Raw genomic sequence first — 16,704 nt, forward strand, 5'->3', positions numbered from 1 at the left:
TTGCTAGGGGGCTGCTTAACGGGTAGGGGCTTTCCTTCTGGGGTAATGAAAATGTGTTGGGACCAGATAGAGGAGATGGTTGTATAACATCATTAAGGTACTAAATGCTGCTGAACTGTACACTTTACAATGGTTAAAGTGGTACATTTTATGTTATGTGTATTTTACCACAGTAAAACAAAATTGGGGTCTGTATTTTGCGTGCCTTTGTTTTCTTCCTTTGGTTTTTCTGATGGAGAGGAAAAAGCACAATCTCAGCCTTGAAAGGCAGGAGGGGACCTCAAGAGAGGCTCTCAGTCGCAGGGGCTGTCAATCACGAGGCCCCACCCACCTCGCTGGTGATTGGTGCTCCTGGGGCGAGGCGTGGTTTGGGGGAATGGGAGTTTGGAACTGTGCCCCCAGCCGGGTTATACATATACCTCCTTTAGTTTCTTGTACAATGTGTTTTTACTGAGTCTTGTTAATCAAATTTAATAGCTACTGGTAGAGGAAACAGTTCTTCAAACCTCCCTCTTCCCGTGCCCACCCAGCTGTCCCCAGGTGCCCAGCCTGAGAGAGGCCAGGCCTTGGTGGAGGATAAAAGTGACCTACTCATTGGAAGAGGGCAGCCCCCACTGCAAGTTACAGGTCGACGCTGTTAGAATGGATATAGATCAAAAGATAAACAATTTCATTCTCCGTAGTGCAAAAAGGGAAAAGAGAGTTTACCTTCCTCCCTTTTCTTAGAGCATTTATTTTTAGGAGACCTCATCAAATATCCTTTCTCTACCTCTTTGGGAATGTGTGTAAATATTTTATCTATCTATCTATCTATCTATCGCTGCGCGGCTTGTGGTATCTTAGTTCCCATACCAGGGACTGAACCCCCACCCTCCGCGTGGAGTCCTAACCACTGGACTGCCAGGGAATTCCCCATATGTAAATATTTTTTAAAGCTAAAGGAGTCTCTTGCCAGTTTTACAACCTAGGAACGTTCTTCTCAAAGACCTGGGAGCTCTCCCTTTGAAATATAATTATCGAGCCAGATACCCCATGGGAGGGCAGGACACTCACTTCTGCAGGCACCTGGCTCCAAGTTGCAAAACAACCTCTTGGCTTAAGGATATGGGACTTTCTCATCTTCCTCTGGATAAAGGCAATTTGCAAACACAGATGGCCACCCTTATGCAATTAGGATGGACTAGCGCAGTAGAGAGTGCCCTCAGGTCCTCTTGCTTCAACACAGGCATGCTGATTGCTGATTTTTTTTTTTTTTTTTTTTTTTTTTTTTTTTTTTGCGGTACGCGGGCCTCTCACTGTTGTGGCCTCTCCCGTTGCGGAGCACAGGCTCCGGACGCGCAGGCTCAGCGGCCATGGCTCACGGGCCCAGCCGCTCCGCGGCACGTGGGATCCTCCCAGACCGGGGCACGAACCCGTGTCCCCTGCATCGGCAGACGGACTCTCAACCACTGCGCCACAAGGGAAGCCCAGGCATGCTGATTTTGAGAACAGGTATGCCCTAGGGATATAAGCCTGGCTGTATAAAAGGGTGAGGTTTCTTTCTGGTTTTGCAATCTCCTTACTCAATTAAAAGTCATGTTTTCTTTCTCTTCTACCTTTGTGGAGAGGTTTTCTGGGTTGGCGGGGGATTCCACTGTCCATTTTTTCCACTTCACATTCCTTCGCCATCTCCTGGGACTTTGACTCCAAGGAGGCAATCTGCAAGTCCAGAGGTCTGGGGAACTCCACCAGGAGAGGCAGCTGGCCGGCACCCACCAACGCCACCTGCCTGTCATCACCCCTTGTCATCCTGCTCCCCTCTTACCTGGAAGCTCAGTTCTGGGAAGTGGTGGCTGTCCCTAGCCACGTGCGCTTGGGTGAGTTGTTTAACCTCATCATGCAGGACTAGGATGGGGTGAGTGAGACACTTACCTCAGGCACAGCATGGGGAGGGGCACCAAAGACTCAGTAATGAGGATCGTTATGGGCTGAAGGCTTGTGCCTCCCAAAAATTCATACCCTACTGTGATGGTGACTTTGGGAGGTAATTAGATTTAGCTGAGGTCATGAAGGTGGAGCCCTTGTGATGAGATTAGTGGCCTTATAAGAAGAGGAAGAGCAAGCATTTCTTTCTCTCTCTTTCTGCCATGTAAGGATGCAGGGGAAAGGGGTCTCTCTGCAAGCCAGGAAGAGCACCCTCACCAAGGAACCAAATCACTTGGCACCTTTTTTTTTTTCTTTTCAGTTGGCACGTTGATCTTGGACTTCTCAGCCTCCAGAACTGGGAGAAAGAGATTCCTATCGTTTAAACCACCCAGTCTATGGCACTTTGTTATGGCAGCCTGAGCTGACCAATACAAAGATAATATTTAAGTGCAATATTTTTCAAAATCAAAATTAATGCCAAAAAGTCCACGATGAAAGAAATATCAACACTTCCAATAGAGACAGCCTCCAACCCTGCGCAGGCGTGGCTCCGCCCACTCGCCTGGCCCTAATGTCCCCGTTGTCACACTCACCTTCTTCACCAATGAAATGGGGCAGATGCACCTGTGGCACCTCTGGGCCAGCTGGAGCATCGAAAACAGGAAGGGAGGTAGGATGTGAATGTAAAGCTGTCCATAGGGCTTCTCAGGAGGGATTGCTAAAGACAGTCTCTGAGGGCAACAGCCTCAGAGTCTCTTCTTAGTCCTTGCTTCTTATGAGAGACTCCCTTTCTCTATAGGGTCAGCTCTTTTCTCCCTCAAGACAATTACAATAGACAAACAGGTTTTCTACCAGCTCATGTAGGTTTCTCTGCACACTCAAATATATATTGAGTATATAGAGACATATTTGGTGCAGAGCTAGGCACAGCAGGGGACTCTGAAGAGCCCAGGACACAGCTCCATCCCCTATCAGGACAGGGAGGGCGCTGAAATGTGCTGGAATAAACCCCCACTAGCCTGTCCCTCCAGCTGGGTTATCTCAGTGTAGAGAAGCACCAACCCTGGGAGCTCCAGTCAGCCTGCTGAAACAAAGCTCATTTGCCAACATCCAGTTTTCCGACTTGGAGGAGAGGCTGGCTGCTCCCTCACCCACCCACACATCCCCCATGGAGCCCGCCTGCCCGACCCAGCTCAAAAGGTGGCAGCACAACACTCTAGAGACCCAGGGCTGGGATGGGAATTAACCTTGAGACTTCACTAGCTTACAGATTCGCAAGCCCTGATTTCTCTAAAGGAAAAAAAAAAGACTTCTTTGCTTTCTGTAGAAAAGCAACAACATCCCACTCTCAGCAGCCACATTCCTTTTTTCACTCCACTTCCCTGGGCCACTGTGGCCTTAGGGCCTGGGCATAGCTGGCAGGTTGGCTGAGCAGGAGGGGAGGTGGAGCACGGTCACTGCCCTTGCCCTGCCTCTGGCAGTCCTGCAGCAAGGGCTCCTGGGCGCCTGGCCCCGAGCAGGTGAGGTGTCTGGACTTTGGGAACTGTCCCGAGAGGCTGGGGCTGGGAGGCTCCTCCTCCCAGCCCCGGCTTCCTGGAACAATGCCACATGCTAAAGTCCCCCTGAAGAGGCCACAGAGAGATCCCCCGGTACCCTCGTTTCCTATCTGTGAGTAGGTCCTCAAGGCCTCCTCTGCTCCCAGTCGGACGACCCATCTGCTGGGGGAGTACTGATTCTCCAGCTCCTACGGGACACAGACACGAAGTTCCATAAGACCTTTGACCTCCACGCAGACTGTGCTCCCGCCCCTCCGTGTGCCTGGATGCTCCTCTCGGCCTGGAGAAGCCCCTTCCCTGATATCTCAGGCTCTCATAGATGCCCTTAGCTTCCTTCAAGCCCCTCCAGTCTCCAGCCTGGCAATCCACTCCCCACTCTCCCCCCACTAACTAATTAGGCGTTTCAGATACAACATTGCAGATGCTGCCAGATCCATGGTCTAGAGCAATGGCCATGCCTTTAACCAGCGGGACAGCCTTACAGGGAAATGAGGTCCCATAGATCTGTCCCAGTTAATGCCAGCATGGGTACCACTTCTACAGCAGCTAAGACCACAGGAAGCCAGGGAGCTGGGGTGGCCACTGCAGAGAAAGTGATGTAGAGCTGTTATTCCCTGAAAAGGTATGATTCTGACTGCAGGTGGACGCAGCACAATCAGTGAAACAGAGGTGAAAAGGAAGGAATCAAAGGTCAGTTTGGAAATGCTGACCAGCCGGATTGCTGAAACACAGAGGTGAGGCTGGCAAGCGGGGGCTGGGCGGTGGAGGGTCTTGAATGTCAAGCTAAGATGTTCAGACTTAACGCAGAAATAAGTAATAAGGAACCAGGTTTTGGAGAAAGGGCTCAGAGGCAAAACAACAATAACAAAAAAACAGGTGAAGGCTGGACTGGAAAATTTGAAGACAGGTGGCCTCATGGAAAGGTCTTGGGCTCTGGAATCAGATGGGCTGAGTGCCATCCAAGCTCCATCACTTGCAGGCTCTTTTACCCTGGGCAACTTTCTTACAGTCAGTTCCCTCATCTGTATAATGGGCAAAACAATAGTACTTTACTTCATTCACATGACTTATAGCTTTCAGCCTTGTGAGGCTGTATACCTTGTGAGGCTGAAAGCTATAAGGCATGTAAATGAAGTCAAGCTAACCACTCAAATGTGGGTTTCCCCCTCTTCCCATTGAACAGGGTTCTTGGCCAGGGGCCTTTGGATCTGTACAATCTATGCCCGTCGGATGTTTGCAGTCATACCTCGCGCACTCTGTGACTGCTATCATCGTCAGCTTTTATTATTGCTATTATTTATAATAATGATAATGCAATGGGTTTCTGAAAGTGCTCTGATATTATAGGTGTGTGTGTGTGTGTGTGTGTGTGTGTGTGTGTGTGTGTGTGTGTGTCCATGTGTGAGACAGAGAGAGACAGACAGACAGACAGACAGAGACCGAAAGAGAGAGGTTAGGATTTCTTGGGGGCAGTATCTGTAACTGTCACCACATTCTTAGATGCGTCTGTGACCAGAGAAAGAACCACTACCTGAAATGTAGGAAAACTAGTTAGGAAGTTATAACTGAATGATATGCATAACAAATGCTTTGCATATGTGGTTTCTAACCCTCATAACCATCCCTCAGTAAATACCAGCCCTCTGGTATTTACTCCTTCAGATCTGACACATCCTCCACACATTGCACAATCTCAGATTAAGGTCCGGAACTTCGGCCCCAACCTCATCCCGGTTTACGGATATTGACATAGCCAGGGCTGGACTTCCCTGGCGGTCCAGTGGTTAGGAATCTGCGCTTCCACTGCAGGGGCACGGGTTCGATCCATGGTCAGGGGACTAAGATCCTGCATGTCGCGCAGTGCGGCCAAAAAAAAAAAAAAAAGTAGAAAAACATAGCCAGGGCTTCCATTTCCTCTACCCTTAAAATCAGGCTAGCAAAAGCCTACCTGTGGCGAGAAGTAAAATATCAATAAATCACAGTGCTAAAGCTTTTGGGAGCTGGCACACAGTAGGCTATCAACGGCGCCCACAGGAGTGGTTCTAAACTTTTCTCTCAACCCCCATCTCATCTCTGAACCACACTCCTCAGCCCCAGCCTCTCCCAGTGATCCGCCTACCTCTTTAGACATCCTCTTCCAGGGAGCCCCGCGCTTGGGACCTCCGCCCAAGCCGTCCATCCCGCTGTGTACGAGCCGACAGGCTCCCGGGCCGCCTTTTTATGCCAGGAGGGCCGGGCTCTGGTCAGGCCCCGCCCCTGGGAGCCGCGCCCACCGCCCTGGTGAGTTGAGCCTGGTGCGCGCGTTCCCGGTCCCTCCCACGAGGGGGCGGGCTGAGGTCAAATCTCCCGCCGGTCCCAGAGCCGCATGCTGATTGGCTCCGGGCCGGCGGCGCCGGCTCCCGATTGGCCCGCGCGCCGGGGATAAAGAAGCACGGCGCGGGAACCGGCCCGAGCCTGCAGGGCGGCGGCAGCAGCGGCGGCGGGTCATCGGTTTGTGATCTCCCTGAAGGCACCATGAGCTGCATCAACCTTCCAACCGTGCTGCCCGGCTCCCCCAGCAAGACCCGGGGGCAGATCCAGGTGCGGGCCGCGGGGCGGGGGTGGGGGCGGGGTCGGAGTCGTGATCGGGGCCCGGGTGTCCGTGCGCACCGGGGCCCAGTGACCTCTTCTTCTCTCCTAGGTGATTCTCGGACCCATGTTCTCAGGAAAAAGGTAATGGCCTCGCGGGACGGGCGTGGGCCGGGACCTCTTCCTCCACTTCCCTGCTTCTCCTCCAACCCCCGGGACCCCGTCCTCCTCCCCTGACGCCCCACGACACCGAACCTGCCGCCCCTCTCAGAGCCCCGCCTCTAGAGCAGCCCCCACTGCCCGACCCCCGCGTTCGCGCCCAGGATGCCTCTCCTCCGTGAGATCCTACCGGAGGAGGAGCTCCTCCCCTTCCCGTCCGGGTCGGAACCTCTTCCCCTTGGGGTCATTCAACCACCGCTCCTTCCGGGAGCTGGTCGCAGCTGCTCACCGTTTAGCCCCTCCCTAAAGCCCTCTCTGAAGGGTATATCTACGGTGGCAAGGCCCTGTGCGCCCTGCAGTATCTGTGGCTTTCTTCCAGTGTGACTGTTTCCTTAGATGGCCCAGGAGCGTAGTTACTCTCCACACTGAAGAGTCAAGCGCTGGGGCCTTTGCTTCCCTGAAGTGATAGAACCAATCCCAGTAAGCCCCCAGTAACTCCCCTGGCCCCCCTTCCTATATGGCGCTGGGGGATCACTCCAGCTCAAATCCCTTGCCCACGATGGTGAGGCTCAGGGTGGGCTCTTGGACTCAGAGGCAAAGCGCTTCCGCACCAAAAGGTTCTGTGAAGTTAGTTCAGGCTATGTGAAGAACTGTGGGGTGAGATTACTTTGGAATGGAATCTGAACCCCTCTCCTGTGCATGTGGTCTTTCCTTTGCCCCCGACAAAATCACTCCTCCAGCCCTTCCCTGAATCACCTGGGGGCCCTTCTCTGCCACCCTACCCACAGAGAATGGCTACCAGCCCAGACATGCTCCTCCCTCCTGGGTCCAGACTGAACTCTCTGTGTGGGCCCTTTCTGTCCTCACTGGTCCTTCCCACGCTCTGCCCTGCAGCCTTCCCATCCATGGGTGGGGCTCAGGCTGTATACCCCTAGGAGGCGGTAGGGAGCCCCACTTGTGCTGATGGGGTCTTCCTCGCCCACACTTACGCATGGGCCTTACCTTGCAGTACTGAGCTGATGAGACGGGTCCGTCGCTTCCAGGTTGCCCAGTACAAGTGCCTGGTGATCAAATATGCCAAAGACACGCGTTACAGCAGCAACTTCTCCACGCATGACCGGTCAGTCCCTGCCCCTTCTGTCCTGTCCCCACCCCTTTCGTGAGAAGCCCAGTGACGAGTCACAGAGCATACTGTCAGAACTCTTTAGAGAGGATGGTTAATAATGCTGATGCCGGGCAGCAAACCGTTCAAATCTGCAAACTTTCCAGGTTGCTTGGCAAGGTACCCTAGAACTTGGCCTTTCTTGGGGCTCTAGCCCAGTGGTTCCTAACGGGACGTGATTTTGCCCGCCAACGTCTATTTGCAATGTCTGGAGACGTTTTTTAGTTTTCACAACAGGAGGAGGTAAGGGCATGACGGCAGCTAGTGGGTAAAGGGCAGGGATGCCGCTACATCCTACGATGCACAGACAGCCCCATAACAAAGGATGATCCAGCCCCAAATGTCAGTAATGTCTGGCCAAGGTTGAGAAACCCTGCTCTTGACCTATGTGGAGGTTGCAGACTGGTTTTGTTGGCCTGCAGGCTGAATTTTATTTAAGTTTTTAGTTGGCTTGTCCTCGCTGACTCCCTGGCTCGTGGCCTTTGTGCATCGCCCTTTTATGTTTATCTGCCTGTGTCCTGTGGACATTTCAGCCTGCAGCCTGAGGTTGGGAGGCTAAATTTAGTACCACTCCTGCCATTCCGTACAGCATTTAGGGCCTGATGTTTTGGAGCCTGAGACACTTTTCTCGTCTTCCAGATTCATCCACCTGAGCCCCCAGCATCAAGGCTGTGCTGTGTGTGGCTTCAGGGTGGGAGTGCGGGGGGGTCTGAAGCTGGGCAGGTGGTGAGGCGGAGAGGGCCCGGGACTTGGAGTTAAGTTAAACGTTGAGTGACGTTTCCTGGACATGTTGCCTGATGCAGGTCATTTACATCTCCAAGTTTGCTTTCTCATCCTTAAAACATAGGTGTCCACTGCTCAGGACGCGGCGAGTGTCAGGGGAGGACGGTGAAAGCAGTGGAGAAGATTAGAAGTGCAGCTTCTGGGTCTGTCAGATGGGTGTGGAATCCAGGCTCTGCCCCAGTGTCACAGATCCTCTCTAACCTGGGCTGTAGAGGCCTAGCGCTTGGCAGGGGTGACAGTGCTCCAGAGACGCTGCTCTTGCCAAAGCTGGAACCGGCTTACTGCGTCGCCTGCAGGATCGCAGCAAGATAATCACTAAGCAGTAGTCGTAAAGTTTTGCATAAATATATAGCTGCAAAACTGCAGAGCCTTCAGGAAACTCCTATCTCCTTGGAAGGGTAGTTCAGAGGAGCAGGCAAAAATGGAAACAGAAGAAAATAACATTGCAGAAAAACATAGAAACTATTTTAACAGAAGACAAAGAACAGCGTTCCTCTTCCAAAAGTCCTGGCTGTGGGGCAGGGTGGGGTCCACCGCGTCATTTAATGCACTGGAACACTCCCACACACGGCCTTTCACTTTCAGGCTGTGCTGGGTAGGAATCTCCCCTCAGGACACACGAGGCAGCAGTATGAATGTGGATTTGAATCCTGACTGCCAGTTAATAGCTCTGATCGCTGAGAAATCCTTTAATCAGCCAGAGGAGTCAAACGGAGGGAATTCTAGGTCACTGCACTGCTGCTTGGTGCTCGTGGCTTATCTCTGCTGGGGCACGGGGGCCCCTAGTCTTATATTCTGGTGCTAATGGTCTGTCCGGGGCCATGGTAGGACTTTCATGGGCCCTGGGGACTTTCTGCCTTCATGGGCCCCTTCCTCTATAAAGAAAAAAATAAAAAATTATAATTTATGACTGCATTGATATAAAGACAAAGATAATCCAGACTGAGTTACATTTATTCTGATTTTTAAAAGAAATTAAAATGTTTCATTCGTTCCCAAAGCATCATGGACCCCAGGCACTACCTGATGAAGTAACCCTGTCTGCACCGCCCCCCCCCGCCACACACACACACACACACACACACACACACACACACTAAGCAGAGCAGAGCAGAGAAGAGCTTTGCATCTGGGTTGAGCTTTACATTGGGCATTGCTAATTTCCAGTCCAAAGCGTGAAGTGAAATAGCTCTTGTTGAATAACTGGTTTTCCAAACAAAGGCCTTTACTCTTCTCCCCAGATGCCTTCCCACAGGTGCTAATTTCTCAAAGCTCTGGGCAGACATCTCAGCCTGCTTTGCAGGTAGGGGGTGGTCATGCGACCGTTTCCCTGGCCCCTCATTCTGGTTCCTGGTCTCCTCCGGCTCCCTTGCCTTGCTCACGCTCTGGCTTTCTGTCCCCAGGAACACCATGGAGGCCCTGCCAGCCTGCGTGCTCCGGGATGTGGCCCAGGAGGCCCTGGGCGTGGCTGTTATAGGCATCGACGAAGGCCAGTTTGTAAGTTGACTTGTCCTGATAGCACTCTTCCTGTGAACTCAACTGTCCCCCTTTTTCCTCTGCTAATTTGGAGGTTATTGGTTCAATTTCTGATATTTTTATAAGGTAAACATTGTTAACTTGCTTTAACTAGTGTCTGAATACCCTTTGAATTCCCTTTACTGCTTTCTGTGTTACTGTTATATGGAATTTATTGTACCTTAAAAAAAAAATTTTTACAGGACTTCCCTGGTGGCGCAGTGGTTAAGAATCCTCCTGCCAATTCAGGGGGCACGGGTTCGAGCCCTGGTCCAGGAAGATCCCACATGCCGCGGAGCAACTGAGCCCGTGCTCTGCAACAAGAGAAGCCACCGCAATGAGAAGGCCGCGCACCTCAACAAAGAGTAGCCCCCGCTCGCTGCAACTAGAGAAAGCCCGCAGCGACGAAGACCCAACGCAGCCAAACATAAATAAATAAACTATATATATTTTTTTTTAAGTTTTACAGTAAACAAAAAATTTGATTTCTCAACACTGGTTTATAGGGAGGGTTTGGTTCTGTTTAGCTCATTGTTGCTTTTTTTTTTTTTTTAAATTAATTAATTAATTTATGTTTGGCTGCGTTGGGTCTTCGTTGCGGTGCACGGGCTTCTCATTGCTGTGGCTTCTCTTGTTGCGGAGCACAGGCTCCAGGCGCACGGGCTTCAGTAGTTATGGCTCGTGGGCTCAGTAGTTGTGGCGCACGGGCTTAGTTGCTCTGCGGCATGTGGGATCTTCCCGGACCAGGGCTCGAACCCGTGTCCCCTGCACTGGCAGGCAGATTCTTAACCACTGCGCCACCAGGGAAGTCCGCTTCTCTTTTTTGATTTAATTATTTTTTGTCTGTGTTAGGTCTTTGTTGTTGCACGGGCTTTCTCTAGTTGCGGAGAGCAGGGGCTACCCTTCATTGTGGTGCGCAGGCTTCTCATTGCGGTGGCTTCTCTTGTTGCGGAGCATGGGCTCTAGAGCGCAGGCTCAGTAGTTGTGGAGCATGGGCTTAGCTGCTCCGCGGCATGTGGGATCTTCCCGGACCAGGGATCGAACCGGTGTCCCCTGCATCGGCAGGCGGATTCTTAACCACTGCGCCACCAGGGAAGTCCCTCCCCCACGGTTCTGTTCCCTGTTTCTATGGCTACTTCCTCCCTGGCCAGCAAGTCAAACTAGAGTTCCCATAACAAGTGTTTATTAAACCTACTGCAGAAACATCACCAATCTTCTGTTCTGCCCTCGCCCCTGTGGGTCTTGCTCTGCAAGAAGTTCCGGGGCCCAGGGGTGGCTGCCTCGGTTGCCTCTCAACATGGGACCTGACAAAAGGACTGCCTCTCCCTCCCTTCATCCTTCCCTTGGAGAGGGGTACATCTGAAGACCCCATGCTATAAGCTGAGGGTGTGGTGGTACGTGGGCAGCTGGACCCTGGCCACGCCAGCCTCGCAGTGTCACCCCGAGTGCTGGTCTTACCTCGGTTTCTTTTTTTTTTTGGCTATACTGGGTCTTAGTTGCAGCACATGGGATCTTCACTGCAGCGTGCGGGATCTTTAGTTGCAGCATGTGGGATCCAGTTCCCTGACCAGGGATTGAACCCGGGCCCCCTTCACTGGGAGCGCAGAGCCTTAGCCATTGGACCACCAGGGAAGTCCCTGGTCTTATCTCTGTTTTATCACAGTAATAAGAGGGGTAATCTAGGAAAAGTTAGGACTACACATAAGAAGGAAGTCCATAATTTACTGCCGACATGTTATGTCCAGAGACCACCAGGACTGAACAACTTGGGATTGTTGTTGCAGGGAGACACCCGGCATGGGAACTGGACGGTGTAGGTGAGGGGCTTAATTAGAGAGGGCTTGGTTATTAGGATGGGGGCTGTTTGGCTCTTGATTTGGTGTCCTGGGAAGGGAGATGATCCTGACCAGCATCTTAAACCTCACCTATAGGGAGGGTGGACCAGAAGGAGGCTGAAGCAGCAGCAGTGACTCCTTTAGCCAGGAGAGGGGACATTTGGTACATTGTAGCCTAGACAATGTTCACGTTCTGTCCGTACTCAGACGTGCTACTGGAGGGGTCCACACGGCCTGCGGGACCTTAGTTCCCTGACCAGGGATTGAACCCGGGCCCTCAGCAGTGAGAGCGCAGAGACCACTGGGACCACCAGGGAATTCCCTAGGAGGGGTCGGGTTTTGTCTTGACTATCACAGTCACAGAACGGCCTTGCCGAAGTTCGAAGTTCGTATTTATAGATCGGGCTCATATCACGTGTTGTGACCATTCTTTTCCTCATCAGCAAATACCTATCCTTATGAACGTACCATGTCTTACATGAGCTGGCCCCTTGGGTGTGGCACTTACAGGCTGTGACGGACGTGTGTGCAGACATCCTGGCTATCGTCTGGTGTATTGGGGTTTATCTACTAAGTAGAATCACTGGTCAAGGGACCGACCTCATTCATTCAGTGAGTGTTTTCTGAGCTTGCGCCGTGTGGCAGCAATGTTCTAGGTGCTGGGGATACAGCCAGGGTCTCGCCCTTGCACAACATTCCAGTTGGGGGAGAGAAATATGTAAAAGGTGGTGGCAACTGGGGGAGGAAGGCACTGTGAGGGGGTAGAGCTAAGGTGGGAATGATGCTTTATGGGGACGGTCAGAAAGGGGCCAAAAGGAAAGCAGGGTGAAAGTTCCCAGTCAGGAGTGTGCTTTGGGGCGTGTCTCAGGAGCAGCCAGGAGGCCAGGGGCTTTGGCCAGGTCAGCGGGAAAGACTTTGGCGTTAACCCCGGGAGAGCCTGGAAGCCGCCCAGGGCGTCTCCTCTGCTGGAGGAGCATGGATGGGGGTGGGGTGGGGTGGAGGGAAGGCATCTGGGTCTTTGCGGAAATCCCCGGAGGGCAGCGGAGGGCAGGGTGCTGGCGGCTGCATACACACATCCTGTTCCAACTGCCTTTCTCTTTTGTTACTCCAGGCGGCTGACATCATTTTCCCTGTGTTTCTCCTCTTGTAAATTGCCTCCTTCTCTTGGTTAATCTTTCCTCTACAGGACATGACGTAATCGGTGCCAGTTTGTCACATGCTGTAAATATCTCTTCCCTGTTTATTTGCCTCTGGATTTGGTCTGTGCATCTCATTTAGTCTTTACCATTCATGGTGGAGCGGTTGAATGTTTCACTGTCACATCCTTCGTGCCTGTCCTCTGTGGCCTTTGCGCCTTCAACCCCAGCCTGGCTGCCAGGAAGCCGGGCCTCCACTGGGGCAGGGCCGGGGTGCTTCCCTCGTGCATCATGAGGGCGCCACCTCTCGGCAAGATAAGGACGAGGGTGAAACTACTTCTTGGCTTCCTCATCTCCCCTTTTGGTCGTCTCCCCTCACCAAACCTTGTTCAGGAAGTGGCTCACGGCAGGTCAGCCAGGTGCTGGATCGGCAGGTGAACCAAATGGGTAGACTTGTCACCATCAAGAAACCCCTCCTGTTACTATTCTACCTGGATCCCGTGTGGCAGTCATTTTTGTCTACCAAGAAAACCCTCCGTTTACTGGGTCCTCTGAAGTTCCGCTTTGAATGTAACCTGTATTAGAGTCTATGGCTGCTGTGACATGTACCACAGACTGGGCGGTTTAAACCACAGACGTTTACTTCCCACAGCTCTGGAGGCTGGGAGCCCAAGGTCAAGGTGTGGGCAGGGTGGGTTTCCCCCTGAGGCCGTGAGGGAGAATCTGTGCCAGCCCTGCCCCCTGGCGTGCAGGTGGCCATCTGCCCCGTGTCTGTCCCTCTCTGTGTCCAAATTTCCCCTTTACAAGGACACCAGTCATACTGGAGTGTGACCCTCCTGACCTACTTTATGACTGGATACCTCTGCAAAGATCCTCTCTCCAAACAAGGTTCTGAGGTATTGGGGGTGAGGGTTTCTACATATGGATTTGGGGGGTGGGAGGGGACACAATTCAACCCATAACATAACCTAAAAAGTTTAATGGCAATAAAAACAAACGTCAGTAATGTGGTTGGTTAGCAGTGGGCATTCTGGGATGTTGCAGACAGTTCTGACCTTGCCTCTGATCATTCAGGAGCCCCAGCTGGGGGCCCAGGGTTCGGTGTTTGGGTGGGGGCGGGGTGGCCTGTGAACAGGGGACAAGGTTTAAGTGGAAGAACTGAAGTCTCTGACGGTGGGCATTTGCTACAGCGGGCAAGGCCGAGGACCCTGAGAGGTCCCCAGACCCTGGTGCGGAAGGACCCACATCTGACGAGGCCTTGACAGGGAGCGTGGGATGCAGGCGGTGCTCATCCCAGGGCGGTTCTGCCCCCAGCCCCTACCCGGGGGATATCTGGCAATGTCTGGAAACCATTCTGTTTGTGACAATGGGGGTAGGGGTGGAGGGCACTGGCTGACAGCTCCTTGCAGGCTGGGCGCTGCATTTCTGTGACCTGTGGTGAGTCCTTTAGAGAAGAAGAGGGGCCTCACCTGGAGCCAGGCTGGAGCCTCTGGGTGGGAGGTGCCGTTTCCGTAGCTCAGGCTCGGCAGCCCTGCAGAGGCCGTCAGATCTGGCTTCGGTGAATCCTGCTGGAACTGATCCAGGCTTTCTAACCCCTCTCCTGGTCCTTATCTTGCTGAGCCCTCAGGTCTTGGTAACTCTGCACCTCCATGAGCGGCTTGGAGAGAGACCCTTTGCCCAAACACAAGAACTCCCCACTTCACCCAACCCAAAGACCGATCTAGATAGATGATTGACCAGTGAAAGTTCACCAAAGAATTTAAGTAGCAGCCTCGCCCTGGGCCACTTGAAATTTGATTTACCAAGTAAGTGACCTTTCTGCAGGCCCTGTATTTAGAAGGGTGTTGCTGTGCCATCCCGCTCTGTATGTGGCCAGCGGAACCCTCACCCCTTCTCAAGGCATCACACGGCACATTATGTTTTTTAAAAAAGGCAAACACACACAGAGCCTGCCTCTCGGCCAAATAGCATATGTCATAAATTATTTGAGGGTCCTTAATCCTTAAACACCACCAAGGGCCTTCCTTGCCTTTTCTTGGGCTCGGAAACGTGAAGTCATTGCCAAGGTCACAGCTAACGGGTCCAACCAAGACCATGGTTCAAGCCCAAGGCAGCCTCTGGTCTGGGCTTTTGACCACTGCAGTAGCAGACTGCCTCTCCTGGTGACGGTTCCGGGTGCTTGGCCTGGCGTGGGGTCCGGTTCTGCCATGGCAAGCTGGCAGGATGGTGGAGCGACTGGGGCTGCTGCGGACGTGCAGGCTGCGTGCCAGGTGTGGGGGCGCTGGGGCCACCCTATTCTTGTGCTCCACGCCGATCCGGGTGGCCAGAGCTGTTGGGTCCAGCCACGTGTTCGTGGCTCCTGGAAGCTGCTGCCCAGGGTGGAAGCTCACTCCTCCTCTCACCCTTTCCAGTTCCCCGACATCGTGGAGTTCAGCGAGACCATGGCCAATGCCGGGAAGACCGTCATTGTGGCTGCACTGGATGGGACCTTCCAGAGGAAGGTAAGGCGTCTGGTCCAGGTCTCGGGATGGGACCCAGGAGGGAGGAAGGGGCCTGGGCTGTGCACAGACGGACAGCTCACCGCGCCCTGGATGACCAGACTGTGCCAGAGCGCAGGCGCTCAGGCGAGCCAGACCCAGCTCCCTGGTTTGCCCCAGACTAGGCTGCCTGCTGCAGGGGCTGGCGCTCTGGGGGAAAGCAAGGTCAGGGCCTAGTTTCCTGGCTTCAGGGCTGTGAATCAGAGGGTTTCGAGGAAAAGCCCACCCGGTGAGGTAAGCGCACACCAGTCTTTCTTTCCATGGGAATACAGCCTTTCGGGACCATCCTGAACCTGGTGCCCCTGGCCGAGAGTGTGGTGAAGCTGACGGCAGTGTGCATGGAGTGCTTCCGGGAGGCCGCCTACACCAAGAGGCTGGGCGTGGAGAAAGAGGTGGCCCCTCCTGCCTTCTCCAAGGGGCGGAGGGGAGGGGGTGGTGCTGTGTCCCCGCTCAGTCCAGGCGCTTCATGTCCCATGGCCAGGTCGAGGTGATAGGAGGAGCAGACAAGTACCACTCCGTGTGCCGCCTCTGCTACTTCAAGAAGGCCTCGGGTCAGCCTGCCGGGCTGGACAGCAAAGAGAATAAAGAGAACTGCCCGGTGCTGGGAAAGCCTGGGGAGGCCATGGGAGCCAGGAAGCTATTTGCTCCTCATCAGATCCTGCAGTGCAGCCCGGCCAACTGAGGCACAGGCCCCACCCCCAGGATGGGAGCTGACTGGCCACCTGCTCCCGGGCCCGCTGCTGCCCCCTGGCGGGCGCCTGCCCCCTGCGCGCTGCCCGGCCTTCTCGGAGGAGGAAGCGGGGGTGGGGGGGTGAAGTTTCACCAGCGCCCCTCCCCCGGCCAAGGGCCACGGGCCGGTGGTCTGCACATCACACTTCCGGTCCTTGCCTGCCCGCCGGCTTCTCTCAGTTCCCCTCCCGGGCTACTCACAATCCACCCCAGGTCGGCGGGGGGTCTGGCGACTGCTGACGTGAGTCCCTCCCTCTCCAGGGCTGAGGCCGGAGGCGCAAGCTCCTGTGACATCGGCGCTCCTGGCTTCTTCCCCCTTTGTGGCTTTTGCTGTTGGGTTTCTGTCCTCACTGGGAAGTCGGAGCACCAGCACCTCTGGCTCAGCACCAAGCCTCCTCTCGTGCAAAGACTTTAGTCCCCCTGCCTGGGACGGCTCCTGCCCCTCTGAGGATGGCTGCGCTTGTTCTCTCTTACTTCCCTTCAGGCCAAAAGCCCTTCCTGCTCTGGCGATCATTTTCTCCAGAATTACAGCTTCTTCCATGTGGGTGACACTTAGCCTGTTGGGGCTCAGATCCCAGGGGGTTGTCTTTTAAAGCAGGGGCTGTGATTTTTCTGTCGTAGTGTGTGAAATTAGTAACTAATATTAAAATTTACTGGTTGATGAAAGCATATTTCTCTTTAACTGTCTGGGATTCCCCGGGTCTCACTGGAGACAGCTCTGACCTGATTTAGGTGTGGGGATTTCTTTTCAAATCATTTTCTAGTACTACTGATCTCTTAGCCACAACGCTTTTTCACTGAGAAATGGTCGTGAAGCGT

At 53.6% G+C, this 16,704-nt stretch overlaps 2 protein-coding genes across 11 annotated transcripts in view; one reads left to right on the top strand and one right to left on the bottom strand.

Annotated features, from left to right (window-relative positions):
• The window catches only part of AFMID (arylformamidase), a 19,245-nt gene extending 13,470 nt beyond the window's left edge, over positions 1 to 5,775 (bottom strand). For 2 of the 8 annotated variants that reach the window (XR_447277.4, XM_007099809.4), the window contains exons 1-3: positions 5,581 to 5,775; positions 3,559 to 3,649; positions 2,499 to 2,549 (exon numbers count right to left, since the gene is read on the bottom strand). Coding sequence is in view for 7 of the 8 variants with exons in the window: in XM_007099809.4 (XP_007099871.1) it covers positions 2,499 to 2,549; positions 3,559 to 3,649; positions 5,581 to 5,640 (202 nt within the window). In the remaining variant the exon portion in view is untranslated. The other 6 variants (XM_055083322.1, XM_007099813.4, XM_007099810.4 and 3 more) reach the window with 4 other exon arrangements.
• On the top strand, positions 5,761 to 16,698 carry TK1 (thymidine kinase 1). Of its 3 annotated transcripts, none has more exons than XM_007099808.4 (7): positions 5,761 to 6,041; positions 6,142 to 6,173; positions 7,198 to 7,308; positions 9,537 to 9,630; positions 15,031 to 15,120; positions 15,429 to 15,548; positions 15,638 to 16,698. In XM_007099808.4, exons 1-7 carry the CDS (start codon positions 5,976 to 5,978, stop codon positions 15,836 to 15,838), a joined length of 714 nt encoding a protein of 237 aa, XP_007099870.1. In that variant the 5' UTR covers positions 5,761 to 5,975; the 3' UTR covers positions 15,839 to 16,698. The 3 variants fall into 3 exon arrangements, with proteins under 3 accessions (XP_007099870.1, XP_023986178.1, XP_028342130.1); XM_024130410.3 differs by having other exon boundaries at positions 5,890 to 6,041; positions 16,147 to 16,698; XM_028486329.2 differs by lacking the exons at positions 5,761 to 6,041; positions 6,142 to 6,173 and adding an exon at positions 6,453 to 6,668.
• Positions 16,699 to 16,704: the final 6 nt, after the last annotated feature.

This window comes from Physeter macrocephalus, unplaced genomic scaffold (assembly GCF_002837175.3).
Source record: "Physeter macrocephalus isolate SW-GA unplaced genomic scaffold, ASM283717v5 random_817, whole genome shotgun sequence".
Classification (NCBI taxonomy): domain Eukaryota; kingdom Metazoa; phylum Chordata; class Mammalia; order Artiodactyla; family Physeteridae; genus Physeter; species Physeter macrocephalus.